A 14575-nucleotide genomic window follows, 5' to 3' on the forward strand; every position below is an offset into this window, starting at 1 on the left:
TCACTCTTAGTCTTATACTTTGCTTCCCCTGCTGCTCTTTCTTGTCTTACTATTTCTCTACCTGACTGGCTAACTTCTTTCCTCCTTCCATCCTTACTTCATTCTTCCCTCCTTCCCTTTCTTCGCTTGTCGTTTACCTTTGTCCATCCCTTACTGCCCTGTCCTTTTCCTCCCTCAAAGTTTTAACTAAAGAAAGCATTGTCAGGAACTGAGTCAGTTGTCTCCTTGACCTTACATTTTTCTCCACACGGAACTGGAAAATTTTAATTACAATTAAGGTGATACACCTCCACCCCACTCCAAACACCAGTTTATTTTCTCTGAGCTGCCAGCATAGACTCATAGGATTGTCCCCCATCAACTGTAAGGTATACCATCCAACAGAATGGTATTTATTCATTACTTTTAAAGTCCAGTTAGCCAAACATCTACATAACCAATGAATGAAAATTGTATCTGTTTTCCAAGTTTGAGGAATTTGACATTTCCACATACCTTGCTCAATGAATTTCAACTGGATTGCTTTCATAAGAAACACCATTCTTACTCCATTTTTGCTTTACCTTAAGTCACAAAGGGGAAACCACAGTTTTACTGGTGAAACTGCAGAAATTGGCTAAAAATTTCTAAAATTATAGGCTAGAATATTATCTTACTTTTCTAATACTTTCACATTGAGTGCTGAAGACAATATACTTAAAATAGATTTATTCAATACCAGTAAATAAGCACAAAGTCTAATTCATAAACATTTTATTTTTATTTACTTTTTTATAAGCCAGGCAAAAATATTTCATTGCATTTATTGCATTTAACTTTATCAAACTACATAATGAAAGCAATTAAAGAAAACTAGACTTTATCATGTTTTAATCCCCTGCTACTCCCAGTGTACTGACCTACTAACTCTAAGATTAATTCATATTTTCAAAACAATTCTCTTTGTGATGCTTTATTTCCTTATCTGGATTACAGAAAAACTTCAAGGGTCATCAGGAATGGTAGAATTTGCTGGTAATTTTACTGGAGGATCTTTACTTGGTTGGTCAGTGGCATCAGAATCATCTTCAGCTCTAGCTTCTGCTTGTTCTTGCTCTTCTTTCAAAGACTCTTCGTAAAGGGCAGAGATGGTACTAGGTGCTGTTTTGTTTATCTTGGCCAAGAACTCCAGGACTTTCATCTTGCTTATTTCAGCATGGGCTTGGGAACCCCACAGGAACTCATAGCGCGGAGGATCACTGTCGGCCACCTGCCGGTACTCCAGGTACTTCAGCTTCACCAAATACTGGGTCATGAGCTTTCGGGGCTCACCAAAGACACGGTGCTTCTTCCCTGGATAGATTTGCTTCTTCTTCAGGATTTCCCAGATGTCTTCCTCCCTGGCACAGTTGCCCCTAACGATGATGATAGCCAGGATACTCATCAGGAAACCAGTCTTTGGTAGGCCTTTGCCAGCACGGATCCTCCCATTGTTGGGGAGCTTCACCTTGCTGATGAGGTTGTATGAGGGCTCACTGGAGTTGACTTCCCTCAATTCCACAGCAAAGATTTCCTCAAGCTTCTCAGAGACTTTTCTGAGGATCTCAGGAAAGTATTTCTCATACTTCTTGGTGATAACCTTCAGCATTTCTTCCTTGGTAGTAAGCTGCTTCATATTGTAGTTGTAGAGCAGGTAGTGCAAGAGCAACACCACCTTTCTGGCTATCAGATCATGGTGCAGGATGATGGTGCAGGGCTTGGCCTCAAAAGGGCATTCCCTTTCTTCACATTTATCACTTTCCTCACTGGAACTTTCATATGATTCAGAGGAAGAAATACTCAGAGAAATCGAGGCAGATGATGTTGCTTTCTGAGGAGCCTTGGGAGTGCTGGAAGACTCAGCCCCAGGCTGGCTCTGGGACGCATCAGAGAACTCTTCTGTTGCCTCTGGTGTTTCCTCTGGTGTTTCCTCTGGTGTTTCCTCTGGTGTTTCACAAGCACATCTACCTCTATAAGCTTGAACCTCACTTCGGGCCTGGTGGCGTTTCTCCCAGGCATGGAGCTTACTCTTCTGGCCTCGAGGCATGATTACTCTGGGCTAGGGACAAAAACAGAATATGTTAAAAGGGTGCTGCCAATGAAAACACTTGTAAGAAGCAAAAGATGATATGGACACTTTAACCAGAGAGAAGAAAAACCTGTTTGTAACTGCAGGTTTCCATGAGTACAGTGCTTTAGGAACCTACTGGCCTTCTGTTCTCAACTGCCTATTCCCTAAGGAAGAAGAAGAGTAAGTTCAGGTTACAACCTATCATTCCTTCCTGTGTTGGGCTATGTTAGATGCAGTAGGCTGGCATTCATGCCTTTTAGTTATGGGCAGCCTCTCAGTTTTCAGTGAGAATCTTCATGCAAATTTTTAGAAATCCCAATCCTGTCCTCTACTACATGCCAATTGTCTCCCTGTGATACTCTTACACGTGTTCTCCTCAGATATGTCTTAAACGTCCTTGTAGACAAATTAGCCCAGCTCCTCTAACAAAATCCCTTACCACTATTTCAGCTATAGCCACAGAGAGTGAGAGTAAATGTGGGCCTGGCCCATTACTACCGCACAGAAAATCTAGGCTCCTAGCAGGTTAGAAGTGCCTTGATTCCTCCCATTGAGTCCTTATCTGACTTCTGACCATTCATGGAATACTTATCTGACTAAATGAACCATCCATTCACCCTAAGAATGTCATTACTCTTCCGACTATTCTGTCAGTAATGGACACAATAGCCCTACTTGTCCTTCCAAGGATTGATGGTAGAGACAAGCTGTGAACCTCTTAACTGTATTAGGATGGGTAAATCCCTTAGAACTCACTCTTTGTTCCTCTCTTAATTTCCTACAAAACATGGTATTGCCTCTTTTGCCCACTTAAGGACCTTTCCCCCTCAAGTCAAGAACCTCAGGTCTCCAATTGAATAGGAAAAGAGGGGACATATCTGTGGGACATCCATGCTTGCCCTTCTCAGACTCCTACATGGGAGTATCTCTGCCTATGTTTTTCTGAATTTTCTATTGTTATTGCAGGCTTATTTCCTCTACTAAAATGTGGCTCCACATTTTTATTGACTGTGCCACTTTTGAGCCCCTAAAGGCATAAAAGAGCATGTATCAATTGCCCCATTCTTCTCAATGCTATTATAAATTGTTACGGTTTTCTTCAGGGGTGTTGCACAAATGTGCATATGGACCAGCTTCCTGAGGTGTGATATGAGTCCTTCTCTGAAAGTAACAGAGACTAAGAACAAGGGTGTGTGTGGCAGGGGAGATAGGGGCAATTTTATACAGACTGGACAGACACAGATTAAAATGGTGGTTACTGACTGTAGTTGTTGTCTAGGGTTGAAGCCTAATGACCTTTCCTCCTTCAACAATAGCAGGCCTATTGGTGTCTGCCTGGTCCAGGTCATGTTTGGACTACAGTCAACCCTGAAAACATGCCTGCATGTAACATTATATGAACTGATCTGGTTGTTGTTTGTATTTAGTAACACACACACACACACAACTACCAACATTACCACCAGCAACAACACTGCCACCTATACCATTACCACAACCACCACCACCACCAATTACAGAAAAGGAGACCATGGATTTAAAAGAAAGCAAGATAGGTACATGGAAGGATTTTGTAAGAGGAAAAACAGTGGGGGAAATGATGAAAGGAATGATATTATGATAACAAAAAATAAAATTATTTTCAAAATGCCAACATGAAAATGGTGGCCACAGCTGGGCAGTGGGGACATGCCTTTAGTCCCAGCACTCGGGAGGCAGAGACAGAGTAGTCAGGTATGTAAAGAAAAAAAAATATATATATGGCACTGAGGTAAGCATAGGTAGTATATTCTACAGTGGCTAAAATAGGGAACAAGTTCTAGTCTTTGAGATGGAGGTGAACCTCTGAGTCTGGCAAAAGCTGTTAAAAAGGGCACAATTTCCTAATTTCCTGAGGGACTGGAACTCTTTTTTACAGTTTGCAGAGACTGGCAGTCTGGACATACTTTGTGGGCCTTGAATGTATTGTGATACTGGACAAGACTGAAAATAAAACTAGGGCTTCAAGTAGGTAGGCTCTCTGCTTTTGAGTGTAGGCTGTCTATATATATATATATATATTTTTTTTTTAATTTAAATTAGAAACAAGGTTGCTTCACAAGTCAATTCCAGGTCCCTCTCCATTTCCCTCCCCTCCTCCCGTGCCCTCCCACCAACCACCCCCAATATCCCCAATATCAAAAGACAGTGTAGGCTGTCTTTTGAAATGGCGCGCAACTGACAGAAAAGCTGAGAAGTCCCACATGCGGGCGTGGGGGGGGGGCGGATATGGGGTACTGTAGTGCTGTAGCTGGACAGGGAAGAGATGGCGGCGAGATGGAGGTAAGCTGTCTGAACAGAGGTAGAGTGCTTGATTCTGAGGTGGACCAAGTCTGGCAACAAAGGACCTGTAGCCCGGCCAGAGTGGTGTCGTCCTAGGCTTCAATGTGGGACTTTAGGAGAACACGAGGAAGGTTGGTGGCGATGGAAAGTCTAAAAACTGAGAGCAATGGGCACGAGTTCTAGAGCAGGGGAAAACTGATTCTGAAAAGACTGTTTCTCCACCTCACTGAAACTTCTCACCTTGAATGACAGAGACTGGGGCTTATTTCCTGGTTTTGTTCAGTCAGCGGCCTTGGACAGTACTCCCCAGGGCCTCCCAGTCGTCGAACTGCGGAGAACACTGGGGTCTCTAAAGAAAGGACCCTGAAGAGAGGCTGACAGGAAGCCCCGCCTCTCTAGCGCCCCTTGTGGCGTGGCTGTGTAGTTTCCCAATCTTGGACGATGGTGTGTTTAATACTTGTGGCTCTTTCAGTTGATTGTCTGTGCAACTCCACCTTCAAGGTATTTGATTACTACAGGAAAGACACTAAACCACGTGTGTTTATAGATCCCAATCTGTCAAAGTGATACTATATATTTATATGCTTACCGGTTTCCCCTCTTATTAATAAAACTCCCTCATTTATGTTCATATTCTTTTTACTTCTGTATTTTAAGCACAAAATTTGTTTTTAAATCATCTGGGATACAGTTTTGTGTTATTATAGGTGTGTGTGTTGTTGGTTTGTGTGTTTGTGTATGTGTGTGTGTGACAGAGAGAGAGAGAGAGAGAGAGAGAGAGAGAGAGAGAGAGAGAGAGGAATTGAGTGGGTGAGTAGATGGTGAATATCTGGGAAGAGATGGAGGAAGTGAAGCCATGATCAGAATATACTATATGAAAAAATATTTCAATAAGAGTATATGGAAAAGTTCAATGGAATGTATATTTTCTATTTGGATTTTCAAAAATGTCTCTATTTTAAGAATACTAGGCTGAGGAAACAGTTATATTTTGCACTTCCTTTTTGTATGTAATTACAGAACAACCACATACCAGATCTCTCCCATTACCCTGAGATTCTCTTCATGAACTTCTACAACTAAGGGAATAATTTAAAAAACAAAACAATATAGTTATGTCAATAAAAAGATATCAAATTCAAAAAAAGGTAGTGTAGAAAAATAATGCTTAAAACCCCAAAAGGTCAGCTTTCCTGTGGAAAGAGTGGAATATCAAGGCTTTAGATGGATTCAGATCAACAGTCAGTCCTCATTCTAACATTTGATACCTTAAGAATCTTGAGAATATTTTTCAATTTATTTTGCATTTTATGGGTATGTGTAAATGCTTGTATGTATGTATGTGTACAACTTCTCTGTGTGTGGTGCTGATAGGGGTCAGAAGAAGGCATCAGGTCCTCTGTAACTGGAGTTACAGAAGTTTGTAAGCTATCTTGTGGTTGTTGAAAATTGAATTCGGATCTTCTGGAAAAAACAATTAGTGTTCTCAGCTGCTGATGCATTTCTCCAGCCCTGAACCTTGAGAATTGTGTTGGTTATTTATCATACAATTGAGACTATTAAAATTTGTTATGAACTCAGTGTTTACATTCTTTTCAAAATTCATACGTGGTAGTTTATTTTTTCTCTTGTGTGTATGTGTGTGAGAGAGATACAGGGATGCAATGTGCAGGGACTTGTGCAAACCAGGTAAACATGCTATCATTGAGCAACTTCCCTAGCATTTTATTTAAAAATTTTTAGTTTTAGATAGTGTCTGTTTAAATTGCTCATGTTGATAGTGAACTTATTTTGTAGCTTAGATAGGCTCGCATTCTGCCAGCCTTATCTTCATGGAAAGGGCACCACACACAGCTCATGAGTTGACAACTAACTGCTAATGTAACAGTAGTAGGGACTGGGAGGGCTGACAAAAGTTACTTTGCTTGTTTATTTATTTACTTTTGAAACAGGATTCCTACAAAATCTCAAGCTGAACAATCACAACACATATGCAGAGGGCCTAACTCAGATCCATGCAAGCTCTGTGATTGCTACTTCATTCTCTGTGATACGCTATGAACCCTACTTAGTTGATTCTCTGGGCTGTGTTCTTCTGATGTCCTTGACTTATCTGGCTCGTACAATCCTTCCTCCACCTCTTCCACAGGATTCCCCAAGTTCTGCCTGATGTTTGGCCATGGGTCTCTGCATATGCTCCCATTAGCTGGTGGAAGAAGCCTCTCTGATAACAATTGGGCTAGTCACTGATCTATAAGTATAGCAGATTATTATTGGGAAACATTTCATTGCCTTTTTGTCAGTTGTGTTTCGTTCTACCCTAAGTTTCTGAACCATCCAGGAATTTCCCACTGCATTGGGTTTCCACATTGTGCCCAACATGGCCTCAATACCAGTTGTCCCTCCCCACACCCACTCCTGATCTCTTTTATTCCCATCCCAACCCACCCCCAGGCTACCCCAAATTTTTATTCTATTCCCCCTTCCCAGAAATATCCACGTGTCTTCCCCAGTCCCGTGCCGCCAGAGCCCTCCTTGTTACTTAGCCTTTCTGAGCAAGGCAACCCAGACCCAGAAAAATAAACATGATATGTACTCACCTATAACTAGATATTAGCTGTTAAGTAAAGGATAATCATGCTACAACCCACAGGCCAATTATAATTTTTATCATATTCCTTCTCTGCAATATTCATGTTGCTCACTACACCAGAATTTAACATATTTGGAGATGAGATTTTTAAATTAATGCTAAACCATTAGGATGCATTTGGATAAGCATTCACACAATGGGACTGAAATGCTCTTATTTGGAAGTGTTGGGACATAGAAGGATAAACCAAGGATGTGCACATGAATAGAGACTGCCCTATGAACAGAGAGCAAGAAGATGCCACTTAAGCTGATGACAGAGGCCTTGCAGGAAATTTGATCTGCTGACATCTTAATATTGGACATCTGGCTTCCAGAATTGGTAGAAAATAAATAAATGTATTCTATTTAAGCCAAAGTGGTACTTTCATAGTATTCCACACAAATTATTAGATTTCCCTGCATACGTATTCTTTCTGGACTATCTCAGGCCACAATATTCTTCATAATCATTTGTTTTAATGACCCATTTACTCTATGTGTGTTAGAGAGGAATTTCCATATTAGGATTAAGTGATATTTAAACACACAACAGTAGATAGTATACAAATAAGATGGAAATTAATTAATCATATTCATGTTTATTATACTCATAGTCATAAGAGTTTTATATTACTTGAAACACAGGGACACATGGGGTTGGTCACACATGATAAATAAGCAAGGTTTCTAGAAGTCAGATTATACAAATCAAGGAGGAACATCATACCCTATGCAATGCTGGTATATGTGAGGTTGTAGGCTGAAATGGAATAAACAAATGCTTAGATCATTGAGGTCCTGCTGTTTCCACCAAATGTCAAGGCAGTGTATAATATTGAAGCCTACTTTTACAACTTCTTCTACAAATTGGGTTTCCAATCAATAATCTTTCTTCAATATTTTGATATTATCATATAAAGGCCCATATACTCTTCAGTCTCATATGCTCATATAACAGACCACGGCATTTACTAAGTGCCTTGTCTCAGGAACTTTACTCTTACTTTTATCCATTCTTATTTTGCTGTAATGCCAATATGGCATCGCAGTATTTTTCTCATAAGATCTTATTTCCTTGCTTCTGAAATTCTATGGGATAAAGTACGATCTTTTTCTGAGCATCACCAGTACTAGCACAGAATTTCCCAAACAGCAGATACTCAGTTGATTTATGAGAATGTGAGAGACAACAAGAAGAGCTAATTTCTTAAAATCGATGTCCTCTCCCTATACAGAAAGCCTGTGCAGTCTTTACTCCAGATAATCTTTGCAGGCCTAGCCTTTCCTTTTCACATTATTCAAATGAATTTTAACTGATAAAACCACAAAATATTATTCACATTAAATGTTAGAGGACTTAGGAGGTAACTCAACATGTAAGAATACTTGCTGCCGGGCGTTGGTGGCGCACGCCTTTAATCCCAGCACTCGGGAGGCAGAGACAGGCGGATCTTTGTGAGTTCGAGACCAGCCTGGTCTACAGAGAGAGTTCCAGGACAAAAAAAAAAAAGAATACTTGCTGGGTATGCATAAGAACCTGGGTTTTTGGTTCATGTACAAGTTTATACATGGTCACATATGGGCCAGTTCTATAAAGACAGAGACAGGAAGATCCATAAATCTTGTTGGCCATCATCTTGGCTCCAGCTTCAGTGAGAAACTCCATATCAAGGAAATAGACCATAAAATGATAATGTGGGCTACCCAGTGTCCTCCTCTGAATTCCTCAGGTGTGCATAGGCACATACCTGCACATATTCATGGGTATATACCATATATATCATATACACTCTCTCACACCCCCATTCTTCATATTTTTGTCTTGGTCTTTGTAGCTTACATACTGTCTTACCTCCTTGCTATCAGGCTATCATTTTGAGTGACTGGTAGATACTTTTTCTTGTATTACCTCTAGTACTATTAAGTGAGACTATTACTATTGAGCGAGAATATTATTTAGAGATACCTAATTAATATCCATGTAAAAACAAAGTATTAAAAAGTGTGAAAGGTTTGAACTATTACAAATAAATTTCTCATACACTTGGAGTAAACTTAATTCCAAATTTATTGCAATTAATACAATAATCAAAGGATAAAATGTACATCAAACTGTGATAAACATTTTATTTTTGTTATACCTTTATTGATACTACAGCTATATAAAATCACTTCCAAAATCATCCTACCATATGATATATTAAGATTATTTATGCTATACTAAGTTATTTAAAAGCATCAAACTCATCTTAAACCTGACAAATAGCAATAAACATGTCAGACAAAATGTTAAGAAGCATAGACTATGAGATAATTAACTTTGGTTAAAAGAACATTTACAATAAAGCAAAGGAGAAAATGTCTACATTTTGTTCATTATAGCAGGGCAATAAGTTACAAACTTTGTTACTTCTAGCTTATGATACATTCTACTACATAGAAGGCTGACCACTCTTCAACAGACTGGAAAGCTCTCAAAGCCACCTAGATATGGGAGGAGCTATGTACTATGCACCTGACATGAGGCCTGGGATTGACGTTGCCAGGTACAGCTGTAACTCTCCTTGCTGCTCTATTAGCCTCATCTGTCAGAGCCTGCTCATACAGAGGAGGGAAGGAACTAGGAACATCATGATTGATCTTAGCTACAACTTCCAGCACTTTCATTTTTGTGGTTTCAGCATGGGCTCTGGGGCCCCACATGAATTCATGCCTTGGGGGATCAGTGCCAGGCATTCGGCAGTATATGAGGTAATTTTCCTCCACCAAATCTTTTGTTATGAATTTCCTTGGTTCCCCAAAGATTGGATGATCTTTCCCAGGATATATCCCCACTATTTTCAAGAATTCCCAGACATCTTCTTCACTGGCACTGTTGCCACTCATGAATATCAAAGCCAGGAGGGTCATCAGGAGCCCTGTCTTGGGCAACCCACTATTGCCACTGAGACTTCCCTCGGTGGAGAGACCCAGTTTGCCCACGAGCGTATATGAGTGAGAATTGGGATCAACTTGCTTTAGCTCCAGGCCAAAGACAAACTCCAGACGCACAGAGATTCTTTTAATGATCTCATTGTATTGTTCTTTGTACTTCTTATTAATCACCTTCAACATGTCTTCCTCTGTAAAGAACTCTTTCGCCTTAAACTTCTCCAGTATAAACTGCATCAATATACCTGCCCTCCTGTTAAGAGGATCTCTGTGTATAGAGCAAATAGTGGAGTTTATCAAGGAGTTGCTTAAATATCTTTCAGGCTGTATAGCAGAAGCCTCAGCATTTGGATCAGAAGCCTCACCACCGACAGCACCTGTCAAGAGCACACTTGAATCATCAGAAACAGAGGCTACATCCCCCTCAGTATCCTGGGGAATGCAGTCATCAGGGGGGCTGGGAGTATCCTCTTGACCAATAGAAGATGCTGGCTCTTCTTTTGCAGTGAGCTGAGCATCATGCAGACTTTGACTCTTCTCCCGTTCATTTTGACGTTTGGCACGAGAGCGGCCCTTACTCTTGTGGCCCCTAGGCATGGCTCAAGGTCAGAAGGGCAAGGAGGTAGTCAGGAGACCTGGCAAAGTAGAAATCTGGAGGGGCAAAATGACAATGTTTGAGTACCCTACCTTTACTATATTAGAGAGTACCTTTCCTTTAACAAGGTTCCCAATCAGCTTATTTCCTAAGTAGGTTTATGGGAACTCACATGGGCAATATGTATCCTGAGAAATCTGTGGGGGAGATTAATTATGGCTAGACGACTGCAAGATAACCAGGTTTGTGACATCCTGGGGTAAGAGTATGGACTAACATCGATCCCCATTTGCTAAAGAGCTTTTGGCACAGTCTGGAGACCTACACATCTGTCTCTCTGCTATTCTGATGTTAACACCACAGTGCTTCCTAATACCACACAGAATAAAATTTTAAAAGAACATGTCACCCCTACCACTCATTCAGGAGCAAACTCAGATTACTAGTGCAGACAAAGAGGGAGATATTTGAGGATCCCAGCTGTTACTGGGAATGTAGTTTCCACAGTGATCAAAGTCCTCAATATGAGCCTTTCATCCCATAATGGCAGGCTCCTCAGAACAAGTATGTCATGTCCCTGTTTCCCAACGACAACTATCAGGGGCAACTTCGTCTTTAGGCTTGCCCTTAAACACAATCAGGGCACTGTAGAGGAGTGCAGTTCTGTATGCCAACCTGTCCCCACACAGCTTGAAGTATCACTTAATTTTTATGACTTTATAGTAATTCAGACAGAGCTATCCACTCTCCTGAGCCCTCCAGGTTCCCAGGTAGGATTTCATTCCTGAGAAGAGCAAGGGAAATCAGTTGCCACTGAGCCCGACTTCCTGCTATGTCTTGGGATTCTGGAAACCAGAGTAGAGGCAGGGCCTTTGTGGCCTCCTTTTCAAGTAGATTATAGATTGGAGAATTCACAATGGATTTCACGTTGTCACATTTTAAATTCTGATTATCCTTTAAATTATCTGACACCAGCAGACAACACACCAAACAAGAGGCTGTATCTGTCACACCAAACAAAGCCTTATCACCTCAGGATGGTAAAGCAGAAGTCAAGGTCTCTGGTCCTCTGAATAGAACCCCAGAGTTTTAAGTATGCTTGCCCTTTCTCTTATTCCAGGGAAGATGGTTGTCAGACAACTTAAAGAAATTGTGTTTATTCACCTGGGGTAGGTTGTGTCCCTCTTGAAAATTTCATATAGCATGTTATGATCATATTTTACCCCCTCTTCCCTACTTACACAACTCTGTGTCATCTCTTTTTTCCCCACTCCAAGTTCAGTTTCACTGCTCATGTATTCCTGGATGTGTGGCCTTCCAATGGATCATGAGCAACTTGTCAGAGCCGACAATCTTTTTTTTTTTTTTTCGAGACAGGGTTTCTCTGTTTTGGAGGCTGTCGGTCCAGCCTGGCCTCGAACTCACAGAGATCCGCCTGCCTCTGCCTCCCGAGTGCTGGGATTAAAGGCATGTGCCACCAACGCCCGGCTCAGAGCCGACAATCTTACAGAAAATTGATTCTCCCTCTCCCAGTAGCTACAAATTGCCAACAGTACTTCTGCCAGGGGTGGGAATTCATATTTAACTTCTCTCTCTGTACTAGAATCTGGTCTGGTTTGAGCTTGCACAGTGCTTGTGCATGCTTTCATAATCTCCATGAGTTTATATGCCACCAGAGCCCTGATAAGGAAGTGAGATGGAACAGTTCTGATTATGGATAGGGCTCACGGGGTCTAGGTTATCCTATGGCTGGGACTGTGAATCATCAAAACATTGGGTCTCTTACCTTTATTCCTGTGTGATCATCCGTTCAGGGCATGGGAGGCAGCAGTTTTCAGAGGATATTAAAGGGTTCTCACAGATTTCTCCTTTTATACACCTACTCACCTGACAACACTTAGGATGTTTTATTCAGTTGAGCAGAGCCCACACAGGTAATACTGAAGGTAAAGCTAAAGTCAGGGTTTTCAATTCCTGGGATGTAGCAGACCCGTTCTTTGGAAAAGAAACCACGGGAGTTTGTCAGTCCTGTTTTAATCCTAAAGGTAAAAGTTCCCAAATAACAAATTAATAATTGATTAATCATTTGCTCAAAGCCTTTTCCGTCTTATGAAGTGAATCTAAAGATATCAAATCAGTGATCTTTCTTTCCTGTGAGTTCTGTGTAAGTAGGAAATAAGGTAGAGTTTCATCAAAAATTGTGGCTACAACTCTGCATGTCTCTTCCTTTTGGGAAAGCACCCTCAAACTGAACTGTTGTAACATGACTTTTCATAGAAACTTGTTCACCTTTCTAAGGACTAAAGGTTAGCCTGTAAGCCCCCAAATCTCTGAATGCATACATTTTATTTTGTTACTACTTTTTGGGCCTCCAAGGCCTAACAGCTTCTGGCAGTTTTGGTGAACAGATGAATTGTGGGAGGTTTTTGGGTCCTTTATACTTTGTGCTTTAGACCCCCTGTATTATAACTCTTATTGTCATGTGGACTGATAACAGGGTATGGAGTTTCTCACTTTTCTGATTTTAATTATCCTTCCTTAAACCATGGCATCCAAAATTCCAAGAAGAAAAGTGAGGACCCTGAAAACTATAGCTGAAGTCCTCCTTCACTTACATCATGGGCATTTCCATGAATGAATTCAAACCACTTTCATTTTTATTATTCCATTTTAGTCCATTCTTTGTATTCCATGAAGGTGAGAATAATAGTATAACATAGAATTCTAATTTTGTGTTCACCCAATCAGCCACTAATGAGCTTTCCGCTGGTTTAGAATTTCTGGACGTACTGACTTGGTAAACCCAAATGTTCACCCTGTCCTGTTACCATCGGCTACTAAGTAATAATTGGCACTCTATCAGTGGAGCTGTAGGACTTTCTCTTCCAAGGAAAAAGAAACAAGGCTGAACTTAAAATTATTCTTCTACCTGAGCCTGTCATCTGTCGTATATTAAAGGTTACACAACTGTTTCCACTCTAGAGCTTGCCTACACTTAGGAACCAGTTCAAAAGACCCTCAGTATGACTCAGGGCTCTCTCATTTCGTTTGTCTTGCTGGTGAGAGCTGTTTATTACGGCTACTTGGCAGTGCCCAGCAAGAAAGCTTTTTGATGTGTGTAACATTTTGGTCCCCACTAGCTCTCAGCTTTCACCTTTGAACGCTCTAGATTACAGTCACTACATAACACCTGGATTCCATCTAGATTCATCACAACCATGGTACATATGCTGCCCCACTGAAGCTGAAGTACATGCTCATTTTGGCTTTGCATGAGTACTCATACATATTACACAGGAACTGGAAAATTGGTATGTGGCTATGAATAGGCTACAGATTATGATTCAATGATTTTTCTAGGCTATGCTAGTTTTATGTATCTATATATGTCTGAATATCCTATATATCACAATATCATGTATATATATGTAAATATACCATGAATATTCCTGTATCTGATTCTGTATCTGAATGTGTTTATATTATATGCAAATGAGAGCACTTTGATATTTAATTATAGAATTACATTGATACTATTATACATGTTCATTGTTCACATTTATTTTGTTTGTGCATGGTTTTTATGTTTTTCATAGTTTATTAAGTATCTTCCTAATATTGCACATTTACGTGTTTGTTGGTGATTTTGTGATGTGGACACTCAATTATCCTGTAAGTTTGCTGAAAGTTAACATGGCTAGTGTTAAATTGATACTAACTTTTTTCTAGAGTGTGATCACTTGCTTTTTTTCTGTCTCAACCTCCCCTCCTGGATTTGCAAGTGAAAACAACATGCTCAACTACTCTTTTGTTCTAACATGATTTCTTTGAGCCCAGTCTATTTATTAATTCACCACTGTATTTGATATTTTTTGAAATAAGATGCTAGTCTTTGAGTTTGATGGTGTTCTTTTGGCAAGCACCCTTATCTAGAGTTTGTATCAAAGAGAATTTAACTATAACAGAAGAGAAATAAATTCCCACTTTTTATAGGGGTTGGAAGA

At 40.4% G+C, this 14575-nt stretch overlaps 2 protein-coding genes across 3 annotated transcripts in view; both read right to left on the minus strand.

Moving 5' to 3' along the window:
• Positions 1 to 783: 783 nt before the first annotated feature.
• Positions 784 to 2065, minus strand: LOC101836556 (melanoma-associated antigen B5-like). Its single transcript, XM_021232995.2, has one exon. It carries the CDS (start codon positions 2063 to 2065, stop codon positions 983 to 985), a length of 1083 nt encoding a protein of 360 aa, XP_021088654.1. The 3' UTR covers positions 784 to 982.
• Positions 2066 to 9095: 7030 nt separating this feature from the next.
• LOC101836831 (melanoma-associated antigen B2-like) overlaps positions 9096 to 14575 on the minus strand; it is a 30998-nt gene continuing 25518 nt past the window's right edge. The window contains exons 2-3 of one of the 2 annotated variants that reach the window (XM_040744192.1): positions 12459 to 12610; positions 9096 to 10627 (exon numbers count right to left, since the gene is read on the minus strand). In XM_040744192.1, coding sequence (XP_040600126.1) covers positions 9530 to 10573 — 1044 coding nt within the window. In that variant the 5' untranslated portion in view covers positions 10574 to 10627; positions 12459 to 12610 and the 3' untranslated portion in view covers positions 9096 to 9529. The other variant, XM_005080074.2, reaches the window with a different exon arrangement.

The sequence above is a fragment of the Mesocricetus auratus genome, unplaced genomic scaffold (assembly GCF_017639785.1).
Source record: "Mesocricetus auratus isolate SY011 unplaced genomic scaffold, BCM_Maur_2.0 Super-Scaffold_100003, whole genome shotgun sequence".
Taxonomy (NCBI): domain Eukaryota; kingdom Metazoa; phylum Chordata; class Mammalia; order Rodentia; family Cricetidae; genus Mesocricetus; species Mesocricetus auratus.

Excerpts from the sequence above, each read along its gene's own strand:
- LOC101836556 (XM_021232995.2), bottom strand. The coding sequence starts at position 2,065 with ATGCCTCGAGGCCAGAAGAGTAAGCTCCATGCCTGGGAGAAACGCCAC.